The following is a 20,008-nucleotide window of genomic DNA, read 5'->3' as shown; positions in this document are numbered from 1 at the left end:
TCTCATTATATGCTTTTAAAAGGTGATCAATGAAATGCTATTTGTATTTTAGATAATTTTGAAAAAGAAAAACATGTAGTCATGAATATTGTGTTCCAGGAAATTGCAATGAATACAATACTATCATGTAGAATATCCTATTATATGATACAACCATAGACATCACATTTATTATTGCTCTTAGCAGGTAAAAAAGGCATAGTTGCTGGCCCAATCCTTGAATAAATATAAAATGAGTTAACTCTTCATTTAACAGAAAGGTCCTCAGGTTCGAGGCTAGATAGAATGAAATTAAGTAGTGAAAAAACCTTGCTGGTGTAAACGACAAAGATTGCAGAGTCAACAGTTATGTCATTCTCAACCGAATTTTTAGTTCAGGATGTAGAGGGTGCAATTCCATCATTTGGTGTCTACTAACAGAAGGATGGGAAGAGACGAGTAATAATACACACTTTCTGATTCCCTGTTTCATCAGGTGAACTCGAATTGTAGTATCGTATGTTATTGTTACCAAAAGCAAGTTTTGTGTTGAAGTTATGACTAAGTGGAAGGAAATGGGGCATGGGAGTTGTTGAATTAAAGGAGTTCAAACACAATTTTTGTTGGACATTTCAACAGCCACTAGACCAGAAGCACGAATTTTTATTTTCTTTCCTATATTGCTCCATTGGAGATGAGGCAAAACTATAAGGTATTTACATCATAAAATTGTGATGTTTGACCAGAAAAATGGAAGAAGAAAAGAACATTTTTATCCTGTTATGTGTACGTCTAGTCTGTAGCATACTCATCATCGTTTACTCCTGCCTGCTGTTCAATATTGGCTTCTAGGGTGGCTTCATTTACATTTACAGGAATGCTGAGTGGACCTTGTGGGGTTCCGAAAAGTGTAGTAAATATCTGCCGGTGGCATTCATGACAAAAGTATATATAAGTGAAATGGCCTTCATATGGGAGTTTATGTACAGCGGCTCCGGGTAGCACGCGGTGCACAAAATCAGTCATTGACGGGGGAACCACTTTATCATCCATTCCCTGTTAACATTGCACTACAAGAAGTCATACTTCATTTAACAAAAGTCAACTGCTGGTTAACAAAGAATTAGAGCAATCAGGTAAAAATAAGCTTCTTGATGAATATACACATAAACGAGTAAAGACTTCTTAATACTAGTATAAACTACGCCAAGGAAACGTCTACAGTAAGGAACCATATCATACATTCACAATTTCCTAAATTCTGTTTAGTAGAAAGCAATACAACAGAAGAATTGAAAGAAACCAAGAAAACTTGTTACTTGGTTATGCAACAGTTCGATGTTTTCCATCATACACTCAATAGACGAGTATGCTAGACTACTAGGAACTTAAAACAGCTAAGGTTCCTTCCTAGAATGCAGTCATAATAATGATAACTGAAAGGTGGGCGTACTGACAGGTAATGGGAGGAGATAAGAAAAAGAAAAAAGTCAAAGCAAGTTGCTTTGATATAATATAAAAGGGAATAAGATGTTATATGGTTTTAACATTTGGGACCAACTGGTCAAAATGGACAAATTAGCTTCTAAAACTTCTGAAATGGATGCAAAAGGCAAGAAAGCAATTGAAAATGCAGAAAATCAGCTTGATAATGTCTAGTAGTTTAAATTTAATACATTTAGTGTTTTAGAACATTTGTATATACTAATGCATTTTTAATATTAATATTTGACATACTCAAGTGTACCAACATTCTAATCCAATATTATATCAAATATATTCCAAATACGCATATTGCGTCATTGCCTTTAAGTGATTTGGTTTTATAAGAAACTGGAATTAACCTTACAACTGGCTTTAGGGTTTGGCTATATCTATGGTTGATATAAGATCTCTAACACCTCCTTACACAAAAGATTGAACATCTCAAGTTTGGGATTAGATGTTTGAAAGTGGTCTGATACCAACCTAATAACAAGTGGCACTATAGATCAAACAAACTTCATTAGGATAAGATTTAATACCATCTTAGAAAGAGAACCTTAAGCCTAATTCAATTCTATAAAACTAATTTGATAACATAATGTTACACCCACTTATATATTATAATTTAGCTATATAATTGATGTGTGATCTCCGATAGAGTTAAATTAAATTGTTAGAATAGAAGAACACGAGCAATAAATTTTGATAACATGACTGCGGATTTATGTGAATGAAACATAGGTGCACTCACTTGCCATATATGTATAGGGCCAAGAAATCCTGTATATTCCTCAGTTTCAGTGAACATTGATTTCAGCCAACTGAGTAACTCACTAGTCGGTTTCCTCTTCTGCAACTTGAGGTCTGAAAGGCTGAAACCCCAATTTGTAACCTGCAAAGCAGCTTCCTCCACAAAAGGTTTCACATCTCTTTGTCTGGTTGATTCCTCCACATCCCTTTGCCAGAATTCCTCATAAATTGGATCTTCCATCAGTGCTTTATCCTGAAAGGGACATTGCAATCTTGCATGAGTCAATGCACATGTTTAAAAAAAAAAAAAACTCTTGGTAAAGCATGGGCCACTAGAACCTGCTTTTGGTGACACAAATTTACGTTGCTACCAATTTCAACCAAAGTTCAGTAATAATTTTTGCTTTAAATCACAGAACAGAGCTAAATGATATTTGAAAATGTCAAGAATTTCTTTAGCAACTTTGCAAAGCCGTCTCATCCATATACTGATCAGTTAATTGGCACAACTCTAATGTTTAGTCCATCTAACTGAATACAGGTGGGTGACAGTCATAAAGTGGACCATCAACAAAAATGTTAAACGTTTGAAGTCATATATGGAGGTCATATATCAGTATTTGCCTCCTCTAAAGTGAAAGGTGCAGTTTAAAAGATACAGTTATAACCATTGATTTGAAAAATCAACAGTTGAATGCCGTAAAATACATACAACAGTATTTCAAACTATGAAGTTAAAACTTTTCCCTCGATTTTCTTACCAAGAGTTCTAACTCTACATTAAGTATGCATCTCACTTTAAAGGAACCAAATTGTGAATATTGGATTTGTTAATTAAAAGATATAAAGGGATAGGCAAAGTTTCCCTTACCCTATTTCCCAGAGACAATGACAGCCACTTATCAATCTGTCCATGCTTTCCAGACAAGAAGCTTCGCTGATAGAAGAAGGCTAGAAATCTAGGAAACCTCCGGGCTAAGAAGTACAAGAATTTTCTTCTCCGTGTCCATTTGTTCCAAGTTCTTCGTCTCTCTTCCTTCGTCATCATAGGATCATATGGGTTCACCATGGGAGCAAACATGGCCGCACCTGATAATGAACATATGACAGATTAATTTCATAATGCACGGCATGGTGGATATTCCCTCTGAAAAACTTGATTATATTGTTGCGGCACATTACACACATATATTACCTGATATATTTTTTAAAAAGCGGTACTTTCAAAAGGACGCAAAATGTTATAACAAGCCACTTTAAACAATTTGTTCAATTGTTTTAAATGAGGCAAAAGAACAAAAGGCCTAAATGAAATGAAAAATAGAGCAATAAAACATAAAGTAAATGGCTAAAAACTACAAAATTTGTGACATGAACTGTATCAAAAGTTGCATGACAAAAAAAGAAAAAAGCACACGACAAAAAAGAAAAAAGCAATCAATACCAGCAAGCCTATCAGGAATGTATCTAAGTGCAGCCCAAGCATGCATACTCCCGCTTGAATAACCAACAACCCAAAACTTGTTCACACCGAGAGCATCCGCCAAAAATGCCATATCTGTTGCCGAGGATTCCAGGTTCCGCTTGGGATGAGGATCACTCTCACCAAAACCAGGAAGATCATACGTCAACAAACGAATACCAAACTCTTCCAGCAGAGAATCTTTAACTCCCGGAATCCCTAATTCCAAAAAGATGCCAAAAAACTATTAATAGAATAAAAAGAAAAAAAAAACTATACCTCAAGCAGGTCTCTATAGTCTGACCCAATCTCTGCATAACAATACTCTTTATGACAACTAATTAGCAAAGTTCAATAACTGGTCATGTAAAGACTAGTTGAGACCATTTAAAAGACTAGTTGATCACAGTAGGGTTGGACCATGAAACAACTTCTCCTCACATGAGATCACAAAAAATTAACAGCAACTAAAGCTAACAATTCAAAAGAAAATCAACCTGCAAGCCGGGAGGAAAGAAAGCTATGAGGAGCAATGATGGAAAACCTAGCTCTGTGAGACGAAACACCTTGCTCCTTATACGCCATGTACCGTCCGTCAGGAAGCACAACACGAGAAGCACTGGGAGGATGCAGAAACACCTGCTTCACCGGCGGCGCGTCCGGATCACGCTCAAAATTCACATACAAAGCTAGAAATAAAAACAAATCAATCATACTCAAACACCTTAGACAGCATTAATAACTTCCAGGAAGCTAATCCCTGATCCAAAAGTGAACTTCAAAAGTATTAAATTGATTTGGTTACATTGAAACTGAAGTCGATTACCTAAGAAGGCGAGAAGGAAAACGAAGAAAATGACGGACCAAGCGTGAAGAGGATCCTTATCCTCGGGCAAATACTCGTTGAAGAAGCTCAATTTGTCGAAAAGCTTGGCACAGGGTCCTCTGAGTCTTTTTCCAATGTAGGAATCTCTCCCTAAGTTTTTGACAATAAATGAATCTTCATTGACCAAACTCTGCTTGACTATGTCTCTGCAACCTTTTCCGAACTCCACCGTCATCTCCGCCACCCCAACCATGAACTCCCTCGCGCACTCCTTCATTTTCACCCACTCCATCACGCTTCTCTCGCTCTCTTGTTTTCCCCCAAACAATCACATTCTGGAAGAAAAGGGGGGAAAAGTAGACATGATTGGAACAGAGAAATGAAGATTTGAGTTTGATTTGCTTTGGGTTGGAGAAAGGGAAAAGGAAAAAGTCGCAAATCAGGTATTTATTACTAATATTTATTTTGCACTTGTTTATATAGAGTGGAGTTGGAATTGTGAGGGGTTAATGCAGACAAAGAAATGGACCCAAGGAGAAGAAGAAGAAGAAAAACAGTGGTGTGAGTGAGAAAAAATGGAGTGGCTTTTGGTGGTTTGGAATTTGGATCCTCGCCACCAAAGCACCTTTACTTAACAGTTACTGCTCACGCTATTACCCTTTCATGTCTCTGTTATTACTTCTAAAACATGTTTCTAAGTAATTACTAATTATTTACTCTAATCTCTATTCTATACCACATATTCAAAGATAATTAATGATGTTAAACCACTTCATAATCTTTCTTTCTATTGTCTGAAAAGTAAAAAACTGAAAATTTTCAATTGCGGTCGAATGACGCTCAATGAACGCTGCACCGATCGTCGCCACGTGTACACCGTTTTCTTAGTTTATTTTATAAAATTCACATCTCAGGACAAATTTCTGTCCCACTATTCTCATAAATAATGTCATAGTTTATGAAAAAATATTCTCTTTTTTTTTAAATTTTAAATATTTTTCTTGGAAAATGTTCATATAGATGTTTGTCCAATCACTTCTTTTCTTCCTATAAGAAAATCCATGCAATATTTTTTTTTGATATTCGTTATTATTTTTTAAAATATTTAATATAATGAGATAATATTTCCTTACGTCATGAATTATTCATATTTCTTTTGTCAGTTTTGATAAATAAATAAGTCTCCGACTATATTTTGTCACTACTTTTTAATTATTGAAAGATCCGTTTATCCTTTTACATCTTCCAATAAAGAGTAGTTGCCGCTCGATGTAGGTATAGGAATTGAAAAGTCAAATAATTATTCTAACTAGTACTTATTACTATTATTAGTGTTGATGTATAACATTTTCTTTAACTAGATTTAAATTATGTATTATTTATCTATTCAAATATAACTTTTGTATTTCTTTTAAATAGCTTATTTTTGTAAATAGAAATAAATAAATGGCATTTAAATATTTGGTTCTGCGTGCAAATGCAATAATGCCTTTAGACCAAGCCACCTTAAGAATTGAGAACCAATTTTTATGGTCTTAAAAAAGAAAACGACGTAACGAATTGTCTACGAAGAAGAAAAATTATTGAAACAAATATTTATACGGATAAAATAATTTTTAAAAAATAGCTAAAGTTTTCTACGAAAATGACTATTTTAACACCATTTGGTTGCAATCTTAATGTCGTTCTCATCTCATGGACCATTTGACTTAAAAGTTCACCTAATGGGAAATAAAAAATGGACAACTCAAAATTAATTGATAACAGATAAAGAGAAATACAAAAATATAACTTGGAGTACAGGGGGTTCGGTGGGGCCAATCGGTATAGTGGGAGAAGTAGAACCCGATCGCCAGGGAGACCAATCACATGGATTTAAGGTTGGTATGATGGTAGAGAAGCATTGATGGGTTTTGATGGGAAAGTAAAGAAAGATGCGATGGTTTAAAGTAATTAATAGTCAGTTACGGATGTAAGGATTATAAATGGGGAATCATTGACTAGGTAGACTTACTTTTTTCTGATTTAGAATCATTCAGCTTACCAATTTTCCGTCTAACTTGAGTGTCAGAGTGTTCTCTTTGCAGGACCCCCGATTAGTACCTGAGGACACGAACTAATAGAACGAGTTGGACGATAGAAAACAAGAGTGAGAGTTCAACTAGCTGATCTCGTATCCCACATACAGAAACATAACTATTTTATGAAAAAGAAAGAGATAAATTAAAACTTCTAAATGAGTATTCTTTGTAATGGATGGGATTTTTAGATAATTTTAAGTAAATCGTGAGACTAATTTTTCAAAGAAATGAGATACTAGTAAGAGTAAATTTCCCCACATACAGCTGATGTTCCATGAGTATGTCAAGTAATCAGATTTTGATTGACATATATTAAGTTAGTTTTAACTTAAGAAAAGTTCATTTATCTGTTTATTTGTATTTAATGTCTTTTAAAGAGTGTCAATAAAAGTGCTAGTATATATATATATCAATAAATTTGTACCAAAATATAAATAAAATTATGAACGGACAAAATTTCTCAATAATATAAAAAATTTGTTGATAAATTAAAATTACCATCCACTTAGCAAAATAAAATTTGTTTATAAAAAGAAAAAAAATATTTGATAATTATTAACAATCAAAATTCATCAATAATTAATTTTTGAAAAATATTATAATTTGATTTTCTTTTCTTTATACTCGGTTCTTTTTCTTCTTTCTCTTATTTTTTTTTCTCTTCCTTTGTTCCTATTTCTCCTTTTTTTTTCTTCTCTCATTCTTATCTTTTTCTCTTTAATTGATCTTCGATTAATTTACAATTAATATTTCGTCAGATTTAATAAAAAATTTGACACCAATTTTATTAACAAAAATTTAAAGTTTTTATTTATTATTGAATTTTAAGAAAATATAATTACCAACAAATCTTAAAAACATCAATTATCGACAAATTAAAAAAAAATCAATTATCAATTGATTTATTAATAGATTTAAAAAAAATCAATTACAGATGAACTTACTGACAAATTTTAAAAAATTCAATTACTAAAACATTTTTGAAAATTCAGTTTAACATGATGGATTTTAAAAAAAAAATTAATTATCAATAAATTTTACTATTATATAATCAAGTACCAAACAAAAACTTAAAACGTTTACTTTATTGATAAAAAATTTCAACATAAATATTTTTTCAACAATAAAAATTTTAACTATCAATACATTTTATCAACACAAATTATAGTTTATTTGCCATATTCCAATAAGTAATTATAATTAAAATTTTTTTTATCAAATCTATTAATAAATTATATTTTATGAACAAAAAAGTTTCATTAATAATTTAGTAATTTATTTTATTTTTGGTTTAGAGTAATAAGCTACTAAATAATAAACAATATGTTATGAATATACCGAAGGATTACCTTTTTGTGATTGTGTATATTAATTAAGTTCTTTTAATATGTAAAATAAGAATGGGTTTGATAACAATTTCTCACACTAAACATGTTAATATCAGATAGGTCAACCATAACCAAAACATAACTATATTAGTTTCAACTCCACGGACAATATTATAAAGTGAAATATTCAACCAAAAAATATTATAGAAAGTAAAAGACTCAATATTTTGGTTATTTTTTATAATTGCACATATTTTCTTTTAAATCATTTTTAGAAATATTATTTTTTTACTTAAATTATATATCTATAATTATGTAAATCATACCTTGGTATAGAAGTTATTGTTTGTTAAGTTTATCCTCTCACTTGCTATTAGGATGTTATGAAACTATCATTTATGTATAATGTTATAATTGATATGTAAATGTCTCTGATAAAATTTTTAGAGATTCCACAATAACAACTAGAGATAAATAGATTTACAATGTATAACTAGATACAAACATTATTTTATAAATCAAATGATTGAGTTAACTATAAAATTCATTTATTAAAATTGTATAATAGTTATCCAAAACCTATTATAATGGTTATTTACTAGTATAGTGACAAAAAAACCATAACGGTTATTTTTGACAATATGTATCGGTTTTCGAATCAAGGCATATATTGGTGAGTAAAATGATGAGGACTTTTGATCTTAGTTCCAACCGAGCTAAAAAGATGGAAACTTTTGCTTCGATTCTTCAGAGCCCGAAGTAGTAACGAAGAAAAAAAAATGGAGGGACTATTACCTCGATTCAACCGAGTTAATAATATAGGTCTATGACAGAGATTCAAGCTAGAATCGAGGTCAAAGTCCTTAATTTTTTTTTTTAAATCTTGTGTATCCTATGACACCAGTTGTAGTTTAATCAAGGCCATAAAATAGCTTTCAACCTCGATTTTTGTCACAACTCAGACCTATACTATGTAAATTTCTTTTAAACAAACCTACATATGAAACAGTATATTACAGCATTGATTTAACACAACAGTCAATATTTACAGTACATAATGTTTAAAACATAATGTAAAAAATCCGGTAACTATAAATCAACTCATATGCATTAATGTATTTTAAATTCTAATAACTACGTACTATTGTATAATCTAATTAGATGCTTTGCAAGTGGCGTTAGAGACAAAGTCAGGAGAGTCTAGAGACTGAGGTAATGTGGGGATTAATGATTTTCGTGATGATCCTGCAGCTTATGGAGTATGGGGAGTTTTGGCTCTTTGGGACTTTTGGAGCTCGTGCAGGGCTAGTGAAATAGCCAAGGTGGTAGACCAAACGATTAGGAAACGGATAAGGAGAAAAAGGTTACTTGTTTCATCTTTCAGTTAATACACGTCATATTAGTAAAATTAGTTTCTAACTAATTTATATTTGTTAGAGTACTTGATTATCTTTATTTGCTTTTTATTTAGTTTCCTTGAACTTGTTGATTTGTTATGGTATTATACTCTGGGATGTACAAAATTATCGCATCCTCTGTATATATACACCCAAGCTAGATTTAAAATTATTTTTTTAAAAAGAATTTCACAGTGAATTATAATTACTTTCACATACAGTTTGTTACAAAAATATTTTACCATAAAATGTAAAGAAAAAATAGGTATGTACTGTAATTAAAACAAAAAACATAATTTTAAAAAACTGTCCAAAGACAAAAAATATATATAATTATATTATTTAGCAGAGATCATGTTTATATAATAAATATAGCACTTTAAGATGGTTTATCAAGTATAATTTCACATTTATAATATATTTAAAATTGTTCTGTCGTTTTTAGAATCTGCTAAAAGATTTATGTATTCTAGAATTGTTTTAACAAAATAAAATGTTAATTAACCAAAAAAAAAACTCACTAATTAAACATCTCGTATAAATTCAAAATTATTTCGATTTTTTTAAATATAAATAATAATCTTAATTTACCAAATAAGAGTTAGGATATAAAAAGATTAAAAAAGGACCACTATTATTAATGAACAATTACAAAATAAAAACTTTAAATTTCCATGTCTTCTTCCGTTTAATCTTATTTGTTTTCAATAATGTACCGACCAGAATGATGGAAAAAGAGTGATTTTTGTGCTCATATAAGTTGATTTGGAGAGAAATAGAAACATGGGTTTGTAAGAAAAAATGCAATTTGAGTTCTTCTTAGTATGTAAGAATAAGGATTAATCATTTAGGACATCTTTATTTGTGCACGTTTGTCTTAAATAACTCATCGTATTCTAAATGGTCTCAATTAGGTATCTTGTTATGTAAAATTGAATCAATTTAGACCTCACCGTTAAGTAAGCAGGACGACGTTAAAAATTATGATGCGTGGTTTGGTGACATGAGCAAGTTGTTCTGACGTGGCACACATTGGTCACTGAGTTGACATTTTTTTAAATAAGTTGGTGGTCGGCCTGTTAATGGACTACTCGGCCTAGTGGTCAGCCACTCGGTTTGGTGATTGGTCAACCTGATGGATGGTCGGCCTGGTTGTGCTATGAGACCATACGATACAAAAAGGATTCTTTAAAACTTAAATGATGAGCTTTGATTTAATGTTTCAGTATGCTTTTGAAGAATCTTTTATGTACCATATGGTCTCTTGGCACTACCAGGCCTACCTTCCACCAGGTCGACCACCAAACTGAGTGGTTGACCACCAAGCTGGATGAGTGACTACCAGGACGACCACCAACTTATTTAAAAGAAAGTCAACTCAGCGAATAATCTGTGAAACGTTAGAACAACTTGCTCATATCATCAAGCCACACATTAAAGTTTTTAACGTCGTCCAACCTAATTAACGGCGAGGTCTAAACTAATTCAATTTTACATAATAAAGATCTAATTGAGACCTTTTAGAATACGAGAAGTTATTTGAGACAAACCTACACAAATAAATATGTTTGAAATTATTAAACCTCACATTTATAACTTTCACGTTCCATATAGTGCCAATTAAAATTGAAAACATAGAAGAAAAAAATATGACTTTAGTATTATAATTTTAAAGATAAGTATAACTTTTATATCGAATAGAAATAGGAAAATATCACACTATATAAAATTGAAAATCTATTAATTAATGTTTCGCTTATATTTTATTTTAGTTTATTTTAAATTAATTTAAACTACTTATACTTTATTTTATTTGTTTTAATCATAAAAACAAAATTAAAATCTTACTATTTTATCAATTAAAACATTTGGTATCTATCCCAATCATCAAATCACTCACATAATCTCTCACAAACTTTTTCTTCATTTTGTTTTTATTTTTCACTTTTTTTTCTCTCTTAATTGAAACAACATCATTTTTTTTCTATAGTTTTTCCTTATTTTTCATCATTTTCTATCTAACAAATCCACCCTTAAATCCAAACATACAATAATGAAATGCATAATATAAATTACTAATAATTTGTCTTAACATTTATTGATAAATACATTAATTTTTTTTTATTTTTTTACAGTTTAATATTTGCATAATTAGTATTAAAAAATTACACAACCAACTATAATTTAACTTACATTAAATGTATGTTTAAAAAAAATATCATAAAAGTATTTTTAATTAAATGATAATATAATTCTGTACACTGTTAATACGTAAAATATCTATTATCTTTCTCATTATTTCAAAGCATCATAATCCTATCATACATATAAGTGGTCCATGCTCTTCCATTGTGGTTGGAAGTTGGTGTAAGGGTCCATATGTTAATCCAAAACAAAGGGTGATTAGTCAACGAGCTTAGCCAACATAATTAATTTTTCAGAAAAAGAAAAAGATAGAATGTGAGGTTGAATCACATGTTTAACTTTTCTTTGTATTTCAAAAGGTTTATGATAACTGTGTCGGTGTTATCTTTTTGTTTGTTGCATGGGATCAGATTCTTGTGCCCACCAACTCCTGTTTTAAGAAAAAAAGTTCAAAACTTATCAATCAAATCAAAGCAAAGCTCTACATTCACTTTGATTTAATCTTCATAAATTAATAATGGTTTAAATCTCTTTTTGATTCTTAAGTTATAAGCGAATGTTTAATTTAGTTCTCGTTTTTTAAAATGTAAATCTTTGGTTCCTAAGTTATAAAAAATGTATCAAATGACTTTTTTGACTTGAAATACTGTTTTTGGTTGTTTCTTAACAACTGCTACATATTTAGATTGCTCTGATTTGTTTCTTAATAATAACAACACTTTATATTGTTCTTTGTACTTTGACAATGAACATAAAAAAAAGATTCATTTGATACATTTCTTATATATTAGAAATTAAAAGTTTATATTTTTAAAAACGGAGACTAAACTAAACAACCGCTCATAACTTAGAAACCAAAAAAGGTTTAAACCATAAATAGTTTAAAGTATTTCTACCAAACTTTACACGAAATAATATTGTTTGTATATATTTTCTTCAAATTTTACAAATTTTTATATAATATTTGTTTATAGACTTAATAATTTACTACCAAGAAAAACATTATTTTTCTCGTAAGGGAATAATTACCAAAGTGTAACATCCCCAGATTTCTATGTGTCATTAGTACAGTATTTCAAAATTATAAATAATTTTTCAAAATATTACATGCAAGGTAAACTAGATAAAACTCAGTACATGTAAGTACTTAGCCAACACTATTATTATTCGCTGTTCACATAGTAAAACTATTATGGTCATAATAAAATATTACAACTATATCTATTAAAATAATTTATTATGATCATAGTAAAATGATTTAATGATTTTTGAGTTTTCTATTTATGTAAAAATGTCACACTGATGATAAGATAACGTTCGCTTTAGACAAATTAATAAAACCAAATAATCAATTTACTCACCTTTCTTTCTTCGTATACAATACTAAACTAAAAACAATAAAAGTTTTAAGGATGAAAAATAGACTCATCTAGTAAGTATTCTTTAAACAGGTTACTATTTTAACAAGAAATCTTTATATTAATTGGGTATAAATATAAATATAGCTAATACTCGATATTTTTAACACTTAGTTTTTTAACCTTTATTTTTCTTAAGTTACACACTTTCTTCGTGTCTTCTAATTATTTGACTTGTTTTATATTGACGAAATTTGTTTACATATCTAAGATACTTTCTCTCTTATCAATATCTTGATTACACATTTTTTTTCTTTTTGTAGTTATGTTTAAATTATGTATTATTAATTTAAGTAAATCAAATAAACATTTTATTATCTCTACTTCTTTTTAATTTATTTATTTATTATTTTTTTTTGCTTGAAAGTGTTTGACTGTTTCAACTTCAAGTGTTTAATAGTAAACCTTGCATTTGATGGGTAATTTAAAACACTTATATTTATTTTCTTTTGATCCTTAATTTTTCTTTCGTTTGGAGGACTTTTTGTTTCACTCGAACTATTTTCATTATATTTTTCATCTAGTTTGATATTAAAAAAGTTTTGTCATATCTACAAGATACTTTACATTTTATTATACTTTTAATTATACTTTTTTATGCAATTTCCTTTAATGGTGTACTAACTAAAAATAAAAGATAAAGATAAGATAAAGATAATATATCTAACACTTCTCTCAAGTTGATGCATACGTACCAATTTGTTACTAATATAATCAATAAAAATCTAGTGAAAATATTTGCTCTCAAGTGACACAAAATTGGGAAGTTGCTCCATATAAATTTCTTCGTGCAAATTGTCGTTGAGGAATGCATTATTGACATTCAATTGATAAAGAGTGTGAACAAAGGTGGACAAACAACTAACAACAAATGTGGAGAATAATATTGAAAAAATGGTGGACTACTAAACTTCAATTCTGATGTCTTTCACAAAGAAGATTACCATTAGTAGTGGACAACGACCAGTAGTGGCGGACAACGACAAACTACATGGACTAAATTGTCATTAGTAACTGATGGTGGTCTGTTGTGGTGGACACAAACAAACTGCAGGGACTAGATTTCCATCAATAACAGATGGTGACCTGCAGTGGCTGACAACGATAAATTGCATGGACTAGATCAGACCACATGGAAACAAACTCCCCCTTATAATGAACGAGGAAAATGATGACGCATCAATGAGAGATAGTGAAGGTGGAAGATATGCATCTTTAAAAGAATAGTCTCCTTTATCCATCAAAGCATGTAGAAACATAATTTCCATGAAGAACGTTACTAAACAAAGACAACAAAGAGTAGACAACAATGAAAAAAAAACAATAGTAAAGAATTGAAATTAGAAGAGCAGGACTAAGATACTTAGACACAAGTGTTAAAAGACAACTCTTAGAGTGACCGATCAAGATGGTAAAAAATTATGTTGTTACTAGTCAAAACTGAAACTTCGATGACAATAGTAATAAATAAGAGCGATATTTATAGCAAAGACAGATAATGACAATAGACTACAATGGTAAACGACATGGGCACTATATGACTAAATTCAAATTATTAATTGTTTCATCTTTGTTTTCTTATGCATTATTTAAGTAGTGTAATGATTTTTATTGATAAAAAGTATTTTATTATAATTCAGAGAAAGAAAAGTAAAATGACGTTCGAAATAATTTTTAAGTCAAATATTTATTTTTGTTTCTAATTTTTTAAAAATATCTCTTAACTTTATTTCAGTAATATTTTAAAACTAATCTTGGTTATTATAAAATTTTATTTAATTGTAATTACATAATATTTTATATAATCACTCCTCTTTTTATTCAATTATTATTTGGTTTTCTCATTCAAAATTTATATAATAATCATTTATTTATAAATATTTGACATTTATTATCTTTTTTATATTAAATTTTGATAATATCATTTTTTTTGTGATTTTTTAATATAATTAATTAATTTTTACAGAGATACGATAATCAAACTTGTACCCAAACCATTGTCATCCCTCTCTTTTCGCTTCTCACCACTTTCGTTGGCAAAAGTTATACCAAAAGTTGAGTAAAGGTAACATTAATGTGTTTCCTATTGCGATGATGTAAAAGTATATTTCTAGACTTAAAAACAACTATTATCTTTCCTATTATCGAAAGGTAATGGAATAATAAGTCTTGCAAAATTACGATTTTTTATCCTTGGCTTCAAATTCAATTTTGAAACTCAAATATATCAAACTTATTGTATTTATACTAAGATTAACATTTTTATTTTGAAAACAAAAGGTCTAATATATTTAGATCTCGATATTAGACTTTGATGGCTACTTAAAATAAATAACCCTAATTTTGATTTCATCTTCTTCCACAACACCCATTACCCCTAAATAATAAGGCAGACAATAACTATTTCTAAATCTATAAATATACCTTTACAACATCACTACAATAGATGCATATTGAAAATTTCAAACTGAAAACTGTATTCAGCTTTTGCAGGAACACTAACCAACAAACACTTAATCCCCAACCCAGTGCTCAGATAATTGTAATTCTAAATTTCTGAATAAAAATGACGATTTTTCAATGAGAAGCCAGGCAATACAAGAAGCTAATTATAGAGTAGAACGAAGATTACGTATTACGTCTCAATCATAACATTTTTGTATTACTTCGGCATCTAACTTTATCTAAAACCGTCAAAGAAAGTCACATCAATCGTGTGTGGCCATTTCCTATCAGTAACTTCATCGCAATTTCATTGATACTAGGAGTGAAAATAATTGTTTTTCAACGTATTGTGCATTAAAATAACATCATCATACTTCGTTGTCCTTTTTGTTGATTTGTCTGCAGACATTGTACTCGTTCAAAAAGTGTTTTTTTAAGCCAAGCCAAAGGAAAATGAAGAGTAAATTGGGGCAAATAAAAGATTTTGTTTTTTTTGAAATGCATTGAGGGAAGGACGCACTGGGCTACAGTGTATTGGGAAAACAGTTGGAGCTTGGCTGAGTGTAAAATTAAATGGAGAGAAAATAAAAAGTCAAAACTTTGCTAAGTAATATATTCAAAATATACGAATATTTACTAGATGTAGAAGTAGACCGTCAACCTGATCAATCGGTCAGCTGCTTAATAAGCATCACAATAATCAACGCCAACCTCCAAAGTCGTCGTAGTCATCGTAGTAGTCATCGTCCTCGTCGTCATCATCGTCAATCTCGTCCAACTCTCTCTCCTCCATCCAAATATTGTCTTCTGCCCAGAGCGGGCAAGAACACGTTGCTTTTTTGTCCTTCCACTCAGCACCACAGTTATAGCAAAATTCGAAACCACATCTGCAATCACAAGAAATACCGGAGAATTATATGAAATGAAAACATGCATTAGAAGTGAAAGTAGCAATGGGCCAACATATTATTGCTTCCCGTTGATGATGTTGCGATTCAACACTAATGACTTCTTCATTCATCCAAATAAGAAAACTACTTACTTAAATATGCATGTTACAAACTAAAGTTCTTAGTTTGAGTCATCTCTACCGCAAATAGCAATGAGAATTATTTTTCTAATCATATGCTCAAAGGAAACTTTATTGTACTTCTACAACCAATTATACTTTATCATAGTGAATGTTGGCCCTTAAAGGGACAACTTCAAAATAAAAATAAAAATTGAGTAGCAGAAGCCAGTATGATCTGATGAATGAGTAGTAATCACAGAAGAGGACAGAACAAAAAGCTACTTTACGAAAAAATTGATGTGGGTACCGATCACGGAAACAATGGTTAATGTGACTAGGTCCATATCGACACAAACAAATAATGCCCATGGAGACACGAGTAGGGATGATAGATTAAATGAATTTTTAACTATATGAAGTGCTTAGAGGAAAACCATTAAGGACATTGGAGAGAATTAATAAACGGGTCTGACAATGAACCATATCCCTGAAAATTAAGATTTTAACCGAGCTCATTAAAACATTGTGTAAGCCATGTAGTCAACATTGGCTAGTGTGAAAGGCTGTTGTTGTCCATATTTAATATTAGTTCTACAAAAGCACACTAAGATTTCAGCATTCTATCATACACACACATAGCAGAACGATCAAAATACACTGATGTAGCTTTTACCGAACCAAATATTACAACATTCAATAACTCTATATAAAAGTGAATTTTGTTGACCCAGCTGTTTCCATCCCTCTTCTATCTATCTATGTGTGTGTTTTGAACGTCAGTCAGGTTATTAAAGATTACATGTGACTTCACATCACCCATCCAATTGCGCTTGCTTCTTTATAGCATAGACAAATGGAAACAGTTTTTATTCCATTAGTCTCATGAATTTTCAGTTTTCAATAATTTTTAACCAATAGTGTAGTGCATTAGTAAAACTCTGTTACTACTATAAGTGCTCCTCTATAAATAACTAAATGTTGGTTAATTGTTAATAGTTATGTGTACAGGGAATTATATATGCTCACTTTCCATTGCTAGGAAAAAAGAAGAAAAAGTATTCGAACGAAGATAAAACTAAGCAAATATTATTACTATACCTGCAAGTCATGTGATAGCAACCTTCGGCAAGTTCAATCATATGGTTACACTTCACGCACTGCCGCCATAGGCTCCTTGATGCCAGAAACTTTAGCTTCAAATCTTCAGCAGGAGGGTTGGGATTCAACGTTTTGTACATAAAACATGTCATACCACTATGCCAAGGGACCTTGCAGTTAAAACAGAAAAGGCCGTGACATTTTAAGCATTTCTTGGGTCCCGACAGTTCAGATTCACCAATAAGACTTTTCGAGTACTCAAAGACCTCAGTTTTTGTCATTAATGCAGAGCATCTTGGATAAGGGCAGTAAACTTTTTCAGCAACAGGAATTGAAGCTTCTGCTTGGCGTTGACGCATGATATCAGTTAACTTTTGAGTCAAGAACTTCTGGCAGCTGTCAACCAGAAGCTCATACTTACATCCCTCATGAGGGCACTTAGGCACAATTCCATGAAGCAACTTCACCTCAACATGTTGTTTCATGCAAGAAAAGCAATAGCGGTGTTGACATCCATCAACTGAAAAAATCTGACTGACATCAGTATCCTCCAAACATATAGCACAATTTTCATTCAAACTCCTCGTACTCCCAGGTCCTGCGGGTGTCATAGATTGAGACACAATCGCATCCCTCGCAAGCTTAAATGCAAACTTGAAATTATTTCTGGCCAAAAGCCTTGAATCGCAGTATGTAAACTTCCTCTGAAGCAGATGAACTTGATCAACCAACATGGCAATCTTCTGCTGTCTTGCAGACCATTTTCCTCTCACCTACCACCAAAAAAACAAGATATCAAAACCCTAAGAAAAAAAACATAACATCATATCCTCTCACTCATTCGTTCCCACCGTCCTAAAACCACCAACAAACGAAATGAAATTTCAGCCACATCATAATCCAAAAAAACAATCTTTAACAGATCAACAATGACGTCTTTTATCAGAAAAAACTCCCCAAATCAATTCAACAATGAAAAAATTGCACGTGTTTTAATTAGTGCCTACAACTAGAATATTTAATGATTGATTTTAGTCTGTAAGACCTTTTGATCCCTAGTTCGTGTAAATGTCACAAAAAATTGTCTCCTGATGCAAAAAAAAGAAGACCTCACATGTCACATTCATAAATCATAAACCTACATTGTCCCATTTTAAAGTAACTCGCAATTAAACTATGATTGTTTAAAGACATGTATTTTTAAACATAAGATGTTCGTAAGGACTCACAAATTGGAGGAACGGATAATTATCGGTATAGTAAACTATGCGCTTTAAGTCCAAAGCAAGGGCCATATTGAAGGCTTCAATCAACGCCTTAATCTCCACTGCGACCTTGCTAGTGCCATTCCCAATCACCGCCTTAGAAACCTCGAATATCAAATTATCACTACGGTCACAAATCGCAACCCCTATCCCAGATAACACAACCTTCTCCCCCCTCACGTTTTCCTCGCTCACCAAACCCTTCAAGTAAATCCTAACCAAGCCTTCCTCAGTCTCCGTCCTACCCGAAGAAGATGAACCCTCACCGAACGGCTTCTCAAAGTTATCGCCCCACTGCTGCCAATCCTCCTCAGAAATCGTCAATATATCAATCGCCACCTTCCGGTCGTGGATCCTTCGACAGAGATCCTCCCTCGTCTTCTGCATTTCCCTCTCGCTCTGCTCCCGGTCCTTCATCTCGCACTCCACACGCGCCAACTCCTCATTCTGCAGTGAGGTCGCATTTAGCACGCCTTCGTCGTCAACAGTACGCTGTTCGATAACAGCGGAGGAGGAAGACGGATTCAAAGCGAGGGAGGCCTTGAGAGCCTCCTGCAATTGGAGACGGAAGGCAAATTCCAGGTCGGATTCCATGTCCTCGGCGTTGGCGAACTCCCGGCGCTGCTCCGACACGAGGGTAAAGTCTTCTATGAAGTCCATGTCAGAGTGAAAAACAATAACCAATAGAGAAAAATATCAGAATTTAAATATCTCAATACAAAATAAGTGACAGAAATTAAAATAATTTTAGTTATATATATCAAAAACTGTGGTTATTTATTTTTTAATTTAGTATATAAAGATTTTATGTTCATTATCAATTATAAATATTAAAATATAATATACTGTTAAAATATTAAAATTATCCCTATTTAACATCTAGTACGTGATAAGTGTATATTTTTTTTCTTTTTAATTTCTTTTAGAAAAATAATATAATTGTTATTATATTTATTTAAATAGATTTAAAAGATATATATTTAAATATTATAATAACATATAGTGTTATGGAAATAAAAAATTGAATAAATTAAAAATTTTAAATAATTATATTATTTTATGATAATATATTAAAATAATAATATCTAGTATAAATAATAATAATTTAAATATGTACATAAAAATAATATTAATAGGCATTCTTTTATGTTACATTGATGATAAATTAATAAAAAAAACGTAAAGAATTAAAATATAATTTCAAAACACATAAAAAAATGTATGTAAAAAAATAAAATTAAAATATAAGTATATTATAAAATATAAATAATTTCATGCAAAATAAAAAAATATAAATTAACGGAATTTAAATATCTC

General features: G+C 30.9%; 2 protein-coding genes across 3 annotated transcripts; both read right to left on the bottom strand.

The window, feature by feature from the left end:
- Window positions 1-456: 456 nt before the first annotated feature.
- LOC106756589 lies at window positions 457-5,112 on the bottom strand. Of its 2 annotated transcripts, none has more exons than XM_014639073.2 (6): window positions 4,503-5,111; window positions 4,174-4,365; window positions 3,659-3,895; window positions 3,086-3,303; window positions 2,216-2,467; window positions 457-1,035 (listed from the first exon to the last, which is right to left on the bottom strand). In XM_014639073.2, the coding sequence occupies exons 1-6, from the start codon at window positions 4,792-4,794 to the stop codon at window positions 772-774; spliced, it is 1,455 nt and encodes a 484-aa protein (XP_014494559.1). In that variant the 5' UTR covers window positions 4,795-5,111; the 3' UTR covers window positions 457-771. The 2 variants fall into 2 exon arrangements, with proteins under 2 accessions (XP_014494559.1, XP_014494560.1); XM_014639074.2 differs by having other exon boundaries at window positions 878-1,035; window positions 2,220-2,467; window positions 4,503-5,112.
- Window positions 5,113-15,219: 10,107 nt separating this feature from the next.
- LOC106777303 lies at window positions 15,220-19,371 on the bottom strand. The gene is made up of 3 exons (XM_014664877.2): window positions 18,656-19,371; window positions 17,427-18,199; window positions 15,220-16,203 (listed from the first exon to the last, which is right to left on the bottom strand). The coding sequence occupies exons 1-3, from the start codon at window positions 19,349-19,351 to the stop codon at window positions 16,017-16,019; spliced, it is 1,656 nt and encodes a 551-aa protein (XP_014520363.2). The 5' UTR covers window positions 19,352-19,371; the 3' UTR covers window positions 15,220-16,016.
- Between the last annotated feature and the right edge of the window lie 637 nt (window positions 19,372-20,008).

Source organism: Vigna radiata, chromosome 2, assembly GCF_000741045.1.
Source record: "Vigna radiata var. radiata cultivar VC1973A chromosome 2, Vradiata_ver6, whole genome shotgun sequence".
NCBI lineage: Eukaryota > Viridiplantae > Streptophyta > Magnoliopsida > Fabales > Fabaceae > Vigna > Vigna radiata.
This window is presented reverse-complemented; position numbering and strand designations above follow the sequence as displayed.